The 19,503-nt window shown below is 38.8% G+C and overlaps 1 protein-coding gene and 1 long non-coding RNA gene across 3 annotated transcripts in view; both read left to right on the forward strand.

Moving 5' to 3' along the window:
• LOC135249400 (zinc finger protein 883-like) overlaps positions 1 to 19,112 on the forward strand; it is a 167,164-nt gene extending 148,052 nt beyond the window's left edge. Inside the window, exons 3-5 of one of the 2 annotated variants that reach the window (XM_064325015.1) lie at positions 1,277 to 1,426; positions 2,840 to 3,067; positions 15,977 to 19,112. In XM_064325015.1, coding sequence (XP_064181085.1) covers positions 16,010 to 17,911 — 1,902 coding nt within the window. In that variant the 5' untranslated portion in view covers positions 1,277 to 1,426; positions 2,840 to 3,067; positions 15,977 to 16,009 and the 3' untranslated portion in view covers positions 17,912 to 19,112. Of the gene's footprint in view, positions 1 to 1,276; positions 1,427 to 2,839; positions 6,752 to 15,976 lie in introns of those variants that run through there. The other variant, XM_064325016.1, reaches the window with a different exon arrangement.
• On the forward strand, positions 10,547 to 12,087 carry LOC135249463 (uncharacterized). Its single transcript, XR_010328682.1, has 2 exons — positions 10,547 to 10,686; positions 10,975 to 12,087. It is a non-coding gene; the product is annotated as an uncharacterized LOC135249463 (long non-coding RNA).
• Positions 19,113 to 19,503: the final 391 nt, after the last annotated feature.

The raw sequence follows: 19,503 nt of genomic DNA on the forward strand, positions 1-19,503 counted from the left end.
GTATTATGGCAGTTAAGCTGAATAGGTAAGTTGAACACTTGTCTGATTAATTTCCTAAACATTCAGAAGAATCTATTTCATGCTTATTTTACCGAGTTAAAATCTTTTGCAGAGAGAGAGATTTGCTGGCCCAAATAGTCAAATGTGGGAGCATGTATGATGGTTAAACCCATTGCATAGGATCCTAGGGAAAATAGTCTAAAACTAATCGGATTCTCTTAGTTTACTTTCAGATTAACCCATTTTAAATTTGTGCTCTCAGGAGCAGTTTGCCATTGTTGAACATCCCTACAAATGTCCTCAGTGTGGGAAGTGTTTTTCCCCAAATATCTCATTTAAGTTGTCACCAGAGAATTCATACAGGTGAAAAGCCCTATATGTGTACACAGTGTGGAGCGTGTTTTTCTGTAGTATCTGCTTTAAACTGTAAGAAACCCCTCAGATACACCAAACAGCAAAAGTATCTGAGTGGCAAAGGAACAGATTAATTTAATGTTATCTCACTTATCTGACTCCAGAAGAAGTGTGGCTCAATACGAATCGCTGGCTATCTTGGTAGTCGTGGACATGTCTTCGACTTGTGTAGCCTAAAGATAAATACGATTGTATTCCCTGCTACAACACATTCTGACAAGTGTTTTAAGAAAAATCATTTATATACACAGCTGAGAATACATACAGGTTAAAAAAAACCTTACAAATGTCCTTAGCATGGTAAATGTTTTTTTTCAACTATTTCATTTAATTTCACCCCAGATAATTCCTTCAGGTGAAAAACCATACAAGTTACAAATACAAATACAACCACACAGTGTGAGAAGTGTTTTAGTACAAATTCTGGTTTGAATAAACACCTGAGAATTCCTAAATGTGAGATGCCATTCAACTGCATTCAATGTAGCAAGCAGTTTTCCTAATCAGGTACATTAAACATACACAAGATCAGGCAAACAGTGTACACAGTTGTCATCTTTGAGAAAAAGCTGTAGCATTGCTTTAAATTCTCTGATACAGCTGATCATAAATGATGGTATTCCAAAGGGGGAAATTATACTGAGTACAGACATGAGGGACAGGAATATTCGGGTTATGGTAACTGAAGTCTGAAACCTCCACTTGGGGTAGTTTTTAAAATGTGCTTTTATTTTGAACCTTGATTGAGAGACGGAAGTATGATTCTTTTTCCTGTTGCTGCTGTGCTGAATTTTATCAAACCCTTTATGGTTCATACAGCTTTAAAATGACAGTAATCTCACATCTGCGGTGTCAATTTCAGGATCCCCTCAGGTATCAGACGTGAGCCCTCAAACCTCAAGCAAAAAGGCATCAGTTCAAGCGCTGTCATTCAGTCCGGCCTCAGTCCTCATCCGAAACGTCTTCATACCTCACCCAATAAGCCTTTACTTCCAACGCCCTCATCCTGACGGTATGAAAAGCATTGTTCATTGCTCCTGGTTCGAATTTTCCTATCTTTGTTTTATATCTTGTGTTCTGTCCTGCACCGACTCTGTAATCGATTCGAGGATTCTGACTATTGGTTTTGCTTATTGTGTTTATTGCCGTTTTCATTATGAACAAGACGGGGAAATCCGGTTAATGTATTTTTCATTATGTCGATCTGGGCTGTTTGCCGTATGGTTAGTATGATGCGATTACCACAGCCTATGTGTTTGGTTAGTTTAAGTGTGTTAGAATTGAACTAGTTAAGTTCTGAATATTTTCGTCTGTTTTTAGTTGGCACTAGCTAGTTTGCTTATAATTTAAGTCAGCACTGGTTGTCCAGTTTGCTTTGTGTATTTAATTTTGTTTGGTAGTCTACAGCCCATGGTTTCCCCCCTGTTCTGTTTTTCGTGGCCGTTATTTTTAATTACTAATAAGTGGTTACTATATTTTGTTACACGCCTGTACCCCTAGTCTAGACATCACAAACACCAGACCATTCATGCTTGTCGTTATTGATCTTGAGAAACGTTTAGAGCGTTTAATTAAACACGGTAGGTCTAGAGACAGTTAAATTCTGACACGTCTTGATTTCATGCTTGCCCATCTGTTAACATTTGGGGGTGGATTGCGCAACTTTATGCTCTATATGCTCAATATGACAGCCAAATGCGTCAATCGGGCTTGGTCCATTGTAGGTCGAAGATATTTCTTAAGTGAGTTTTAGTTCGCCGACAGATCATTGTTGCCTGCTAGCCTGCAGCCCCCTCTCACTACTAGCCGTACTGCCGTCATTATTGGTAGTTTTAGCTTGCCTACCTCTGGCCCGGTGGCTGCTCCCTGTCCATTTCTGTACAGGTATTAGGACAAATATTGTGTTCTCGTGACTTTGTATGGTTATTTTTATACACACAATGGGGGATTGTGTGTGTAAAAAGTACTGTCATTTCTACATGGTGAAACCATAGTGGATAAAATACCCTTGAATAAAATTTTCATTGACAAATCTAAAGTTGTGGAATACAGAGCCAAATCAAGAAGAAGAAAAAACAAAACATGCCTTTGTCCCAAACATTATGGAGCTCACTGTATACAGCCCTTATATTGCCAACGCATGAAAAATCCAACCAACAGAGAATACTACATATAAACAGAATAAAACATTCTGTAAATAATTTAAGTAGAGCCTTAAACAAAATAGAAAAGAGGTCTTTTCTCTTTGCTAAAGAGCACCACCTTTCTTTTACATACAGAACACAATGATGAGTACAAAATGTATCCCCTGTGATAAAATGCATTGTACTATTGTACGCTGCATCAAGAGGTGTAAAGAATGTGTCCGCTGCTGCAGTAGGGCCTGTTTGATTAAGGCTAAATCCCTTCCCCTGTTTCCCTCCAGGAGCTGCACTTCTGCACACCTTTGAGCAGCAGTATGATGCAGGCAGGAGTCTGTCTGAGACAGGACACTGAGACAGCACTACCAGAGCTCACTGAGCAGCACACGATCAGACAGAAAGAAGAGGAACTCAGTGGACTGGAGTCTGTCCACATGGCAGAGTCAGAGACAGAGTGTGCTGCACCAGGACTGAACACACTGGAGCCAGAGTGTGTTACAGCACACAGCGGGGTCAGTGATGTACACCACACACATGCACCACTGATTAAAACAGAAACTGATCTGGGTTCCACCCACACTGGGGATCTTAAGACAGAGAACCTTGACAGTACAGAGCTGGGATATGTAACCCATCTGCATCCTGACCAAATCAAAACAGAGACTGATGATGAAGGATTCCTTAAAGCAGAACACAGTGATTTGCAGGATATTAAATGTGTTCGTATTAAATCTGATCAAATGAAGTGTGAACCATGGCAATCTCCAGGAGACCCAAACAGAAGCTGTAAAAAAGAATTAATAAATCATCAATGTGATAAAAACAATGAAAATAATCAGACCATGTTTATCCAGAAAAGTACAAAGAGTAGCAGCAAATATATAAATTCTCAGACAATTAATGTGATCATTGAACCCACTATAATCAATTCAAGTAAAAACCCTTTGAATGTCTTTCAAAACAAGATAATTCACAGAAATACATGTGAAATTAATACAGTTGAAAGGCCATACAAATGCACTCAGTGTGAGAAGTGTTTTCGTACAAGGTCTGCTTTAAAAAAACACATACAAATTCATTCAGGTGAAAAGCCCTACCAGTGTATTCTGTGTGGGAAGTCTTATTCCCAAGGAGGTCAGTTAAGTAGCCACCTGAGAATGCATACAGGTGAAAGGCCTTACAAATGTACACACTGTGAAAAGTGTTTCCATACAAGTTCTGCTTTAAAAAGACACATGCAAATTCATACAAGTGAAAGGCCCTGCAAGTGTACACAATGTGGGAAATGTTTTAGATCAAGTTCTTCTTTAAATCTACACCTGAGAATGCATACAGGTGAAAAGTCCTACAAATGTCCTCAGTGTGGAAAGTGTTTTTATTCAGAATCTTCTTTAAATGTACACCAGAGAATTCATAAAGGTGAAAAGCCGTACATATGTACTCAGTGTGGGAAGTGTTTTAGTGCAAATTCTGTTTTAAATCAACATCTAAGAATTCATACAGGTGAAAAACCCTACAAATGCACTCAGTGTGGGAAGTGTTTTAGTACAAATTTTGCTTTAAGTCAACACCGGAGAATTCATACAGGTGAAAAGCCATACAAATGTATTCAGTGTGGGAAGTGTTTTAACACAAAATCTTATTTAGGTACACACCTGAGAATTCATACAGGTGAAAAGCCATACAAGTGTACCCAATGCAACAAGTGTTTTAGTGCAAATTCTGCCTTAAATTTACACCTAAGAATTCATACAGGTGAAAAACCCTACAAATGCATTCAGTGTGGTAAGTGTTTTGGTGCAAATTTTGCTTTAAATCAACACCTGAGAATTCATACAGGTGAAAAGCCCTACAAATGTCCTCAGTGTGGGAAATGTTTTTCCCAAATATCTAATTTAAATTACCACCAGAGAATTCATTCAGGTGAAAAGCCGTACAAATGTACACAGTGTGGTAAGTGTTTTAGCGCAAATTTTGCCTTAAATCAACACCTTAGAATTCATACCGGTGAAAAGCCCTACAAATGTTCTCAGTGTGGGAAGTGTTTTTCCCAGATGTCTAATTTACATTGCCATCAGAAAATTCATACAGGAGAAAAGCCCTAAAAACGTCTTTAGTGTGGAAAATGTTTTTCCCTAATATATCATTTCATTTGCCACCACAGAATTGATACTGGTGTGGCAATTTTTTTCCCATATAACTTTGTTAAATTTCCACCAGATAATTAATACAAGTGAATGCCCAACATATCCTCTTTCTACGAAGTGCTTTTCTGCCGAAAATAATTTCAGTCTCCGCCAATTTATTTGGGTGAGAAAAAGCACTCAGTGTGGGAAGTGTTTTTTCTACAAAGCACAAATTTTAATTTAATTCAAATTTAAATTTACTTCTGAAAATTCATACAAATTAACATGTACTTAACATTGTAACTAAAATGTCCTTTTAATGGCAAAAAATAATTTCTTCAGGTGTGCACCCTAATAAATGTACTCTTGCATTGTGTTTGGGAAGTGTTTCAAATTTCCATCAAATTTAAAAGAACAACCTGATAATTCATCATAAAAAATCCCTTAAGATTAAAAGACCACCCTGTTGTTGTTTCTAAATTCTCACTTGGTGGGTTTTTAGTCAGAAGTCATGCTTATCGAGTCTAAATGTACATTATCCAAAACCCCAAACTTTGCCATCTCTGTTGATGGTTTCACTATCCCACCTTCCCCTCATGTGAAGGGCCTTGGTGTCATTCTTGACTGCACTCTCTGATTCGAACCTCATGTAAAACAAGTCACCAGATCTGCCTTTTTCCATCTTTGCAACATATGAAAGCTCTGGCCCATCTTGTCCTGCTCCACAACAGAAACTCTAATCCATGCCTTTGTTACATCTCAGCCGGATTACTGTAACTTCTTTCTCACTGGCATCGCAATCAGATCAATCAGAAAACTTCAATTAGTCCACAATGCTGCAGCAAGAATAGTCACCCAAAAAAAATCATATGATCACATCTCTCCAATTGTGTACAAACTACATTGGCTGCCAATAAAATACCAAATACATTTCAGAACCCTCCTGCTACCCCCCTGTGCATTCCATGGTTTAGCTCCAGCCTCCCTCCACCTTACTGATCTTCTCTTGGACTACACACCCACTTACTTGCTTCTCTCCTCCTCCGCAAGACTTTTAACCATCCCCCCAACTCGCCATTTCACTCTTGGTGATTGGGCTATCTCCTGTGCAGCACCCAAACTCTGAAACACACTCCCTCCCCACATCTGTAATTCTGAGACTTTCCATTTTTAAGAAACCTCTAAAAACTCACCCCTTCGTACTAGCTTTGCATAAACAGGACTTAGTTATCCTCTCCCCTATGGCACTTGTAAGTAATTAGTCATTCAGTGCTTTTAAAAAAAATACCAGGTCTTGTATATGCAGTGTTTTTGTCTTTTTCTAACTTTTTAATACGATGTCCTTGTTTCGAAGTATTTTAATACCATGTAAGGTGACCTTAAGTGCTCAGAAAGGGGCCTGATAAATAAAAATTATTATTATTATTATTTAGTTTTAGTTCAAGGTGTGAATAAAATGTGGTAAGCTCAACATTTTGCAGTGCATGTAATGGTACTAGTTTGTAGTTCTCTTTCTGATATTGTGTACTTGTGTGTACTGTATTTTGGACAGACACATGAAAAAGCACAATGACTGGGGCAAACTAGATGCAAACTTTCTATTTATTACAAGTGTTTATGACTGTTTTCTTCTTCAATGTATAACCAGTTCGTTGAAAATCTGCACTTGAATGTATTTTAATATAATTCCTTGAAGATGTAGGGCGATGTTTTGTGGGGATGACATTGATGCAGGTGTTATTTGAAAAAATGAAAATGTGAGAACAATTTTGATGTGTACTGTAGAAAGAAACATTGCAATGTCTATTGCAAACTTGCATTCTGAAAATGAAATTTAGAGTACAGTCCTTTTCAGTACTGCTACTGACAATGTGGAGGCATTAAAGTGTATGTCACCTAAAGCTGGTCATTACACTTCAGACAATGTGTTTTATCAGTTGAGAATCCTTGTTTCATTCTTCATTTTTCTATGTTGTACTAGAATTGTATATGAAATCATTTTACATTGTGAATATACACATACCGATGCCTCTATGTCATGTAAATCTATATAAACACTTATGTCCTTCACTTGAGTCCATTTTATTTTTGTGCTTACAGGAGCAATTTGCTATTGTTGGCAAATGTTTACACACATTGATATAATCTCTCAATTATATTTAAGCCATGAATCTGTTTGAGGTTTGTTATTGTATTAAATCATATGACTGTTTTTAATCATTATTTATCTTTGAGCACAATGGACATTGGTAAGACTAGAATGTTATTGACATTAATTGGTTATTACCACTATATTTAACATCATATTCATTGTCATCATAATGCTCATCAACAATAACTGCTCACCTGGACAGGGTGTTCACAAGACCGCAATCCACACTAAGAACTTGAACTATGCAATTGCGTAACATTATTCTGAAGCTAATCATGGTATGGTTGCCTTCAGGAATATTCTGAAATGTTACTGCATCATCCAGGTGACACCATTAAGAAATTGTACTACAGAAAGGCATTTTGGATTCATACTCTTAATAGTGTGGAACCTAAAGGACAAAATGAATCCCTCAATCTCAAATGATTTTTGTAATCCTTAAGATTTTACTGCTTAGGCCTATGTACCAGCATTGGATATAATTTGTTAAATTTTTCCCTTTATTAATTTTATTTGTGGTCTTCTTTACCTTTTTAATTGTATCAATTGAAATGTCTTATGTTACTACAATTATTGTACCAATTATGCAGTCATTTGTGCAAGATATCTTAATTTGTACACGTGTGCACCTTACTTTGTATAATTGATGGGATGGTATTTATATTTTCTGGTGCGGCCCTTGCACTTGTTTTTTGACTCTGAGGAAGATGTCGTAGACGTCGAAACCTCTCTCCTACTCCGTTCATTAAAACAGTGTATTTTGCCTGGAGCAACCTGTGCTGTAGTCCTTATTTTGGGTCAGTCCCCATGGAGTGTCCGGGTAAGGAATTATTTTTTTCCTATAAACTTTTTAATGTTTCTATGACATTGTTTGTAGCCACATGAATTGGGTGCATCAAAATGCCAATCAACATATTACTCATGACTCTCCATAAAAATTTTAGCATCATTTGAAATTTCCTGATAAAACCATTATTATGTATATATTATTATGTAAGGGGAATGCTTCAAATGATGCTGAGAGATGATGCCAAGTCAGTAGACAATGATTTAGATGACAAAGGATTTATTTTATTCCTTGGCCATGACAAAATATAAAAATCTAAGATACAGCCATTATCCAAAGACTATTTTGTTTGCAGATGTTGTATCAGTATATGAGCAGAATATGCAAAATGTTGCCTTCAAAATAAGCCATACTGCATTCCAAACAGGGAAAACTTAAAACCCTACTGCATCCAGCCTAGAAGCAGAATTCTTCAGATTACTGTAGCTCTAGAAGTTTCAACCTAGGGGTAGTTTTAAAACATAAAATGCGCTTTTATTTTGAAGCTCAGCCTTGGAGCTGCACCAAAAGTTATATTCTTGGCTAACAGTCGTAATATGAAGTGCTCAGCTGAAATAAGTCATATGCTTTAAGATAAACTGAGTATTTGAGTAGGCTAACTGGAGTCCACAACGAATGTAGGTGTTTTCCATAATCTTGACACTTTAACAGTTCTGTTCATTTTGTTTTTTTTGTCCAGATGTCTTTGGAAAATATTTATAATGATATACTTATTTTATTACATATTTCAAATCTCATATGAAACTTAATGATCCTTATTCGTTTCAGAATCCCATCGGAGAATTTTCATTTCTCCTTCAAAAGTCTGATATTCCCCATTAATTTTATTGGTAGCTCCAATGCTTTACCCTCAATACGCACAGTATGGGCTTACTTCTGGGACTTCACCAGCTTAGGATATCTGAACCCATTCTTGCCTGTCTAGTCAATTATGCATGTTTATGGTTTGGAGGCATTTGCTTGAACTTGAGCACTTCAGAATTCATTCTGCTGCTGCTTTCAGCAGTTACATCATCAGTGAATAGCAGGGAGCCAGTACCTGGGGCCGACATACATGCCCACACCATCACACCCCCCACCACCATGTTTCACAGATGCGGTGGTTTGCTTTGCTTCTTTGGCAGTTCCTTTTTGCGTCTGGACTTTGTTCTTGTCATCACTCTGATACAAGTGAATCTTGGTCTTCTGTGAACAAGAACATTTTTAGCTGCGACCACAGCTCTATAGCTCTGTCTGTCGTTCGGTCGGCTGGTTGGTTGGTTGGTCGGTTGGTCCACAAAGGTGTCCCACCCCGTAGCGGCCACAGTTTTTGCCCCAGGAGGCTGAAATTTGGCATGGAGGTTGGCCGATTCACCAAGAGGGGGCGTGGCGATGGGCGTAGCCTATCACAAAAAGGCACATAACTTCCGATTGGATTCACAGATTTGCACAAGATTTTGTGGAAAGGTTGGTTATGAGCCAAAGAAGAGGTCACGTGTTTGAGTGAGGGTGTGTGCGTGGATGCATGCACACATGGATGCATGCGCGTGTGCGGTCGCAGCTATTGCGGATTTGCGCTTCTTTTTCAGAACTCCACAGGCTCCTTTTAGGCACCTGGCAAACTAACCTGGCCATCCAGTTTTTACAGCTAACTGGTGGTTTGATAACTAGTGGTCTGATTATCAAATTTCACCAGAATGGGATCAGAGGAAGTGCACTTGGATGGATAAAAGTATCATAAAGATGTATTTCTGTAAGAGTGGGTATGGATTTGTCAAGGAGTTGAGAATGGAACCCCTCAGGAAATTATCAGCCCACTGTTATTTTATGATAAATGATGTGTTCTCTAATATAGATAGTACTGTTAGCCTTGTTTTCAGATGATGGGGCAATGTAGAAGAGAAGGAGAAATGTAGATTTTATTGTAAGGAAAATACAAGAGACAATAAGAAAAGAGAAGGAATGGGGCTCTGAAATGGGGCTTCAAGGTATCAGTAGAGAAAACCAAAACCCTCTTTCTCACAAGAAAGAAAACAGGACAGCAACTATATTTAAGACTATATGACAGAGAACTAGAATATGTGGATCGTGTGAAATTTTTAGGACTGTGGTTTGCTAAAGAAAGGGCAGTATGGCGGTGTAGTGGGTAGCACTGTCGCCTCACAGCAAGACTATCCTGGGTTTGAATCCCAGCCTGCGCCCTCAGATCTGGGCCTTCTTGTGTGTAGTTTGCATGTTAACCCTGTGGTTTTCCTCCAGCCATCTGACTCAAGATCAAAACTATTTCCAGAGTCTAGATCAGATATTCTGTATTAAATATTGTAAATATTGTCTAGACTTTGGATGATGGGACTGGGTGCATGTTTTGTGTGGATCGCAGCACATACTGTGGCATCAAAGGCAACAAACGAGTTGATACATTTCCAAAAGAGGCAAGTAGAAGTGGACATTGAAACCGACTGTTGAAAAACAGAGATGATGCACATAATTAAAGCTGAAATATAAATTTAAAAAATGTGGAAAAAGAAATGGGATGAGGAGAGGACAGGATGGCATTATTATAATGTTTTTAAAAGGGAGTGAACTGGTAATGAAATGCAGGTAGGAGCAGAAGGGAGGAGGTGCTAATATCTAGAATGAGGTTTGGGCACATAGCTAAACACCACAATGTTTTTTTTAACACAACAGTGGGAGATGTGACTATTGTAATATGCAAGAAACCATTGAGCACTTCCTGATTAACAGTCCAAAATATAATCAAGATAGAGCAGCAGCAACTGGTGTTAAGTCTCGCAGGAAACGAAGTTATAATATTAAATATGCAGTTTAATATTATAGCTGTAGAAGGCAATAAATATCCCGACTCACACTCCAGTTCGGAAGGTGGCGGTAATGCACCAAAAGCTGGTTGACTACTGTCAGCCAACAAAGAAAGAAGAACTTTCGTAGATTCACAGTGGTTCGCTGGTCTGTCCTATTTTTAAAATTAAATAAAAGATTGAAGTAATTGAGTCATCTACGAATAGAGTAAGTCTTCCACGATTTTGATGCTTTATCAGTTCTGTTCATTTTGTTTACCAAAGCTTCAAATCGGGGTTCTTTCCATTCACTGTTTGCACACGATAGCCATGTGTTCGCGAATTTGGCAGTAGCTAAAACGCACGCAGCTGTGTAGGCTAATTCATTTGAGAACTTAAAGTACCGGTTAAAACTTTCTTCTCGAGGACATGGTTAATTGGATGACATTGAGTTAAATATGAGTAATGTTAGCTTGTAAATAGGTTGTTCACATCATTTTGTTCCGTTCCATCCTAGGCCACGGGCGTTGTCGTAAATTTTTCTGCTTAACGCGAAGGATGCCAAAATTGTTTACATTCTGGACAGATGTGTCTGCAAGCGGAATGTATCACTGTTGCCGTCACAGAACTTTCGACACAAGCCATGCTGGAAACGCTGTCCTAAAATCTCTTGCCGTGAAGAATGCTTGGCATGCTATCGTATGAAGCGTGTTGCCACGGCGGCAGAATTATATGGACAAATCGCATTTTGGGATTAAAAGTTAGGCTATATGTTGTCACTGTATTTTGATCAAAGCCATCATACATCAAAAAAACAAAACAAAACAAAAAAAAAACTCGTCAATAACCGGTCAGTTTATAATGCCATCATAGCGTGGAGCGTTTAAAAATAATGCACCCCTTCCCAAAATAAATAAAACTGTAGGCTACACTGCAAGTTAAAATGCAAAAAGTAAGGTAGTGGCTTACTACCAGTAGTTTAATGTAAATTTCTGTATTTTGTACTTATTGCATTATGATGGGTTATTTGGCATGTTTCGTAATGTTGAAGGGTTTTAATCCCCCGCCCTAAAATGACGCCCTTGCAAGGCCAAGTACTTTGTCTCTACGCTATTTAGCTTATTTTTAAACTTCCCTAACTAGCAGTTAATTCCAATGACTTACTTTGATCAGGTGTGGAAGTAACAAAAATAAATGAATTAAACATGGAATCGATTAAATTAAATGTTGAATCAAATAAAAAGCAAACAAACATTGCAATAACAAAAATTATTAAATTAATTGCAGTGTAACATAGTGGGTAAGGAACTGGGCTTGTAACCGAAAGGTCATAGGTTCGACTCCTGGGTAGGACACTCCCGTTGTACCCTTGAGCAAGGTAATTAACCTGCATTGCTTCATTATATATCCAGCTGTATAAATGGATGTATTGTAAATGCTATGTAAAAAAAGATGTGAAAGTCGCTCTGGATAAGAGAGTCTGCTAAATGCCTGTAATATAAATGCTATATAGATTAAATAGCAATTAAAATAAATATTGCATCAAATACAATGTTTAATTTAATAGCATTTTATTTGATGCAATATTTAATTTGCTTGCAGTTTAATAAATGTGATGCACTGCACTGTTCAGATGTTGAGGTTGCCTGACCTATCTAGTGACAAACTGAACCATATGGGAAACAAAAACGTCAAAAATACGCTCCTGCTCAAGGACGGAGTAATGCATGGGCCAACTGGACATGTGCCCCGGGGGAGCCTACAAAAATGACAAAAGTAAAAGGGAAAAACTAAATAAATATATGCCAATGACCGTACACAATAACAATTTACAACTGAATAAAGTTGTGTTTTGGTTCGTGGTGAGGGATATGAAGCGGACGATCAGTGAAGGCGCTAGCAGCAGAAAAACACTTGAAGGCTTATATTTTCCCCATTTATAAGGCTTCGTAGGTTAGGTAAGTTACAATATGTTTTATGTCAAAAGGCAAAAAGCATACATGTACCGGATGGTATGGTTGGCTATACAAGGCAGTTGATCATTGCAACAGACTTAGGCATACAATAATGGCCTCCTGTAATGGCCATGTGTGTCCTGGTAGTGTTTAAGTTTATGTTCAAGCCTCAGCGCATTAATTTAGCCAGCATTTCTGCCAGAAAAGTTATATGACAGCAGTTGGCTATATCATGCAAAAATATACATCACAAGTTGTCAGTGCTTGTTCTCCTGATCAGTAATCAGTGAGATGGATGTCAGAGGCCGCACCTACAGGGGCGACATAACTCAGGAGGTAAGAGCGGTTGTCTGGCAGTCAGACGGTTGCCGGTTCGATCCCCCGCCCTGGGCGTGTCGAAGTGTCCCTGAGCAAGACACCTAACCCCTAATTACTCCCAACGAGCTGATTGGTACCTTGCATGGCAGCCTTTCACCGTTGGTGTGTGAGTGTGTGTGTGTGAATGGGTGAATGAGAGGCATCTATTGTAAAGCGCTTTGGATAAAAGCGCTATATAAATGCAGACCATTTACCTATAATTTGAATGTACACAACTAAAAGCAAATGATTAAATAAATTTCATGTAGGCCTACAGATTAAAGTCTGTTTCTCCCATTTCGTATATAATTATTTTTATAACAGTGGGCAACAGCATCATAAGTCCATATTTCTCCAGTTATTCATCTGCACTGAAAAACAAAATGACACTGCTTTAAATACCAGTCAACGGGATGGTAGGTATGCAATCCCGCCAAGTTGCAGTTTGGCAGGGCGGCATGCCTCGTACCTATACAGCACAGAGACTGTGGCACTTTTTAGGGTTTCTTACAGAAATAACCACAATGACCACAGACTCTCAGCCTTTTAGAACATGAACTGTGCCTGTTCTGTACCTTCTGACCTCGTGGAACAGACAGAATTCACAAACAACTACTGTGTCCACACAATAAAGCCCCAAACTTTTGTTGTATTTTTCCTGCCAGTTACATCACATAGGCTCCAGTGCCACAATCAGTTTTCTCCATTGGACCAACAAAAATGTTGAATACACTACACCTACGTTTACCACACACCTTTTTTGCAGGAAACGAAATCCCTGTGGGAAAATGTGTTGTAAATCTGCCGATAGACACTTCTGGGCTGGCCTACAACAAGCACGAAACAGTCCAGACCCACGTCGCACCTCCTGCGCATGCGCCTACAGAGGTCGTGTGTGTGTGTGTGTGTGTGTGTGTGAGAGTGAGTGAGTGAGTGAGTGAGTGAGTGAGTGAGTGAGTGAGTGAGTGAGTGAGTGAGTGAGAGTGTGTGTGTGTGTGTGTGTGTGTGTGTGTGTGAGTGACTGACTGAGTGTGTGAGTGTGTGTGTGTGTGACTGACTGACTGACTGACTGACTGAGTGAGTGAGTGAGTCTGTGTGTGTGTGTGAGTGACTGACTGACTGACTGAGTGTGTATGTGAGTGATTGAGTGAGTGATCGCAATTTGCGGCGCATAGCAGTCCTGTGGCGCGTGGGAAAAGGCGTCATCACTGTAACACTCTGTTGTGCTGCTTTATTAGACAGAAAAAGTAGGCAACCCTATGCACCTTATCGGAAACAGGTTCTCCATAAATAAGGTCAATAAAGCCTGGCCAGAAATGTTCAGAGTCTCCAGTGGAGCTGCTCAATGGCCAACAATAGAGGATTGTGGTTGTACTGGGCAGCTCCCAGGTGTGAATGTGTATGAGCGTGAAGCAGGGAGTTTCTGCAAAAGAGCATCTGTACTCAGCGACCCTACACTGGGTAAATAAAGGTTGAATAATTTTTTTTTTTTAAAGTAGTCTAAGTTGTTACACGTCGTCATAACCTAACTTTTGCGTAGAGCTAAAGCCGGTGCGTCATGACTAAATTTACAGTGTGACCGTTTTATAGCCCACACGCGTGCAGTCGACCTGATAGTAGCCAATCGGTGTATGAACATGGCTGAAGTGCAATAAACGCGTTTCGTAAAAATGCTTTTAGAGAGGATGAAGTAAAATCTCAAGCGGAATAAAAGGTTACGAAAAAGCACAGTAATGATTAAAAACATGCAATAAAAACCCAGGCGAAAGTAGCTAATTTATGCAACTGTTATGTGTGCAGCACAATGATGGGTAGGATGGAATTTCAAGCATGGATCAGAAAATGCGTGAGTGATTTTCCCACCCACTTAAGTAAATTCATTCAGTCGTTTTTTTTTTTGGTTTGTGTTGTTTTTTGCTCTTCGTTGTTTGTGCTCATTAAACCAAAATCATTACCATTCCGATCATTTATCCCCTGGTTCTGTTTTATTTATCTCTTTATCATTTATCAATGGTTATGTAATTATTTAATGAACTTATCCTTGGAGTATACTCTAAGCTAGTTATTTGCTCTGTCTTGTTCTCAATATCACAGTACACTTCCCGAGAGCGGACCGGCGGTGGGTAAAGTTGCTATTGACGTCTTGTTGGCAGTGTTTGCAGTAGCCTGGTTTATTTGGACTGGACTGGACTGCATTTATATAGCGCTTTTATCCAAAGCGCTTTACAATTGATGCCTCTCATTCGCCAGAGCAGTTAGGGGTTAGGGGTTAGGTGTCTTGCTCAAGGACACTTCGACATGGCCTAGGGCGGGGTTTGAACCGGCAACCCTCCGACTGCCAGACAATCGGTCTTACCTCCTGAGCTATGTCGCCCCGCGAAATAATTTCAGTTTGTAGAAATAATTAAGTTCACCTGAAAAGGCAGTCACTGATAACATTTTTGCGTTTTGACTGACCAGTCCTCTTTTTCCCGGACATTTCTCCTTTTTCGCACTGGAAATATCTGCCCAGACGAGATTTTTAGGTTCCTGAAATGTCCAGTTGGTTTTGCTCATTTTATATATACCGTTTTTATGCGAACACATTGTGTTGTGTTATTTTCATTACGCCCGCCCCATGGCATAATTTATTTTAGATACATTTCAGGACGTCCTTGTAAATAATATTTTCTCTTAAGTGACCTGCCTGGTTAAATAAAGGTTAAATAAAAACGAATACTGATGAAGTCAATTGAATAGAATTAATTTCCTGGAAATTCCACAACCCAAGACAGGGACATGATTGAACTAGGGGAAATTGTCCTTATGCCAGGGCCAGCCCAGTCTTCAGGCCACTGTATAAGGTCTTGTTGTTTTCCATTTTATTTGGCAGGAGTTTCTTTTCTCACAGAAAAAGCTTTTTAAAAAAACAGAAATGCAAGCATGCACATGTTCAGGGGCACTTCAGAAATGGCTTTCTTCCACTCTGCTGTGAAAAACACTAAAAAGAATACAAAATGTGGCAGTTGATTTAAAAAATGTGCTTAAAAAATTGACCTGAGACTTGTGTCACCTACGGAGGGATGAAAGGGTTCCCAAACCTCATAATGCGAGAGTGCCCCCTGTGGTCAGTCAGGCATCTGCAGGACTGCGGAGTGTGAAGAATGTGTCAGCTGGTGCAGTAGGACCTGTTTGATTTAGGATAAATCCCTTCCTGTTTCCTTCTAGGAGCTGCAGTTCTGAACACCTTTGAGCAGCAGTATGATGCAGGCAGGAGTCTGTCTGAGACGGGACACTGAGACAACACTACCAGAGCTCACTGAGCAGCACAGGACCAGACAGAATGAAGAGGAACTCAGTGAACTGGAGGCTGTCCACACAGCAGAGTCAGAGACGGAGTGTGCTGCACCAGGACTCAACACACTGGAGCCAGAGTGTGTTACAGCACACAGCAGGGTCAGTGATGTACATCAGAGACACTCATCACTTATTAAAACAGAAACTGATCTGGGCTCCACCCACACTGGGGATCTTATTAAGACAGAGAGCCTTGACCGTACAGAGCTGGGATATGTAACCCATCTGCATCCTGACCAAATCAAAACAGAGGCTGATGATGGAGAATACCTTCATGCAGAACACATCAGTGACTTGCACATTAAATGTGTTGATATGAAATCTGATCAAATGAAGTGTGAATCCAGTGAAAGTTTAATGAGTGATCTCATTAATCCTGTGATGACAGGAGCTGGTTTTGACCAAAAAAACCAGTCTGAATCGGGGCAATGTGCAGGAGAGCCAAGCCCAAGCTGTAAAAAAGAGCAAATTCATGATCTGCAAACCAAATGTGGGGACTTAACTCATCACTGTGAGGTAAACAATGAAAATAATCAGACCAGTCCACAGTGTACACAGTGTGAGAAATGTTTTCAGAGAACATCTGATTTAAACTCACACCTGAGAACTCACACGCGTGAAAAGCCCTACAAATGTTCTGATTGTGGGAAGTGCTTTTGCAAAATGTCTCACTTAAGTATCCACCAGAGAATTCATACGGGTGAAAAGCCCTACAAATGTGTTCAGTGTGGGAAGTGTTTTTCCCAAACATCTCAATTAAGTATCCACCTGAGAATCCATACAGGTGAAAAGCCCTACAAATGTACCCAGTGTGGGAAGTGTTTTTCTCAGATATCTCATTTAAATTGCCACCAGAGAATTCATACAGGTGAAAAGCCCTATGAGTGTACCCAGTGCGGAAAGTGCTTTTCCACAATATCTCATTTAAATTCCCACCAGAGAATTCATACAGGTGAAAAGCCCTACAACTGTATTCAGTGTAGAAAGTGTTTTAGTACAAATTCTGCCTTAAAAATACACCTGAGAATTCATACAGGTGAAATGCCATGCAAGTGTACACAGTGTGGGAAGTGTTTTAGTTCAAATTCTGCTTTAAATCTACACTTAAGAAAACATACAGGTGAAAAGCCATACAAGTGTACACAGTGTGAGAAATGTTTTAGTACAAATTCTGCTTTAAAACTACACCTGAGAATTCATACAGGTGAAAAGCCCTACAAATGCCCTCAGTGTGGCAAGTGTTTCTACCAAATATGTCATTTAAGTTGCCACCAGAGAATTCATACAGGTGAAAAGCCTTATAAGTGTACACAGTGTGGGAAGTGCTTTTCCAAAATATCTAATTTAAACAGCCACCAGATAATTCATACAGGTGAAAAGCCATACCAGTGTACACAATGTGGGAAGTGTTTTAGTACAAATTCTACTTTAAATAAACACCTTAGAATTCATACAGGTGAAATGCCATACAAATGTACACGGTGTGACAAATGTTTTAAGACAAAATCAAATTTGTATTCTCACCTGAAAATACATACAGGTGAAAAGCCATATCAGTGCACCCAGTGTGAGAAGTGTTTTAGTTCAAATTCTGCTTTAAATCTCCACCTGAGAATTCATACAGGTGAAAAGCCCTACAAATGCACTCAGTGCGGCAAGTGTTTCTCTCGATCAGGTACATTAAATAAACACAAGAAGAGTCATACAGGTGAAAAGTCTTACATATGTTCCCAGTGTGGGAAGTGCTTTTGGACCACTACTCATTTAAATCGCCACCAGAAAATTCATTCAGGTGAAACGTCCTAGAAGTGCACCCAGTGTAGGAACTGTCTTTTACAAGATTGAATCTATATTAACACCGTAAAATTGATATAAGTGAAAAATTTCCTTCTGATCTACTTTATATTTTAGTGCATCATTTGTATGATGCACTGTGTGTGGGAAGGGTGGGGCCCAAACAGTATTCAAGAACAAACTGATAATTTGTGTAATTTGATAAATTCCCTTCATAGTTTTAAGACAGCCCACCCTGTTGTGGTTTCCAAATTCTTATTTGGTGGGTGTTTAGTTTGAGCTGAAGGAGTGAATGAAAGGTGGAAAGCCAAACATTTTGCAGTGTTTATTACAGCGCACTTTATAGTTCTGATATACTTATTGTATTTTGGATAGACATATGAAAATACAGCCCAGTGACTGAAGCAAACTGGGATACGATTTTCTTTTTCTAACAAGTGTTCATAACCGTTGTATTTTTTTAAATTTAGAAAACGTCATTTTAATTTATTGTAAACGTACAATGTGATTCCTTGGAGATGGAAGGTTGATATTCTGTGGGGATGAAATTGACGCCAGTGTAATTTGTTTGAAAGCAACAATGTGAGTTTTTAATGTAGAAAGAAACATTGTAATGTCTATTTCAAATGCATTCTGAAAATGTACTTGACATTACTGGCCTTTTCAGTTGTTCTGTTGCCACTGTAGAGGCTGTAATGTGTATCTCAGCTAAACCTGAGCACTATTCTACAGACTGTATGTTTTATCACGTGTAAGTTGAAGAACTTTGTTCCCCCTCTGTGTTTCATCTTTATTTTTCTATGTTGTAAATTAATTTGTATGAAATCGTTTTACACTCTGAATGCACATACCAAGTTCTTTGCTATGTAAATTTCTCTATGAACTGTACAAATGTCAGTATAAAATGTCCTTCACTGTGTCATTTCTTTCTCCTTCACTACCTGTTTTTAAAGGTAGTTTAATTCCTGCTGCACATAACTTGTAACACTTTGTGCATTTGACTCATAAGAGGTGTGTAATTTGACTCATACGAGGTGTGTAATCTCTTAATCATTTTAAACATTTAAAATTTGTCTGTACATATAAAGATTTTTAATTTCACCTATCTCAAATTAAAATAAATAACGGTATTGATTATGAAAATATGATGTACTCCAGTAGTAAAACTGAAGAGTAACACTCATCTGATTAAATTACTGCACATTCTGAAAAATCCATTTTATGCTTATTTTATTGAGTTAGAATCCTTTGCAGGAGCAAAAGATTTGTATTCCCAAATATGCAAATGTGGGTGGGTGTGTTGTAGTTATATATTTGTATATATTTAGTATATATTTGGTAGGAACAGACGAGCAATGTTGGGCTGAAGGGCCTGTTCTCGTCTTGCGTTATGTTATACCCTAACAAAGTTCCTGGGGCAAATACATTGGGTCTCATTCACGAAATGTGTACAATCACACATTTGACCGTAAGAACATTTCCAAGAACATGTCGGCATTCATCTTTTTTTCCCCTCCGTATTTGTTAATGGCTGTTTCCTTATGCTAATCACGTGGACAACATTTCGCATAAAATTTACAAACAGTCAGAATTCATCATCTCAT

This window comes from Anguilla rostrata, chromosome 2 (genome assembly GCF_018555375.3).
Source record: "Anguilla rostrata isolate EN2019 chromosome 2, ASM1855537v3, whole genome shotgun sequence".
NCBI lineage: Eukaryota > Metazoa > Chordata > Actinopteri > Anguilliformes > Anguillidae > Anguilla > Anguilla rostrata.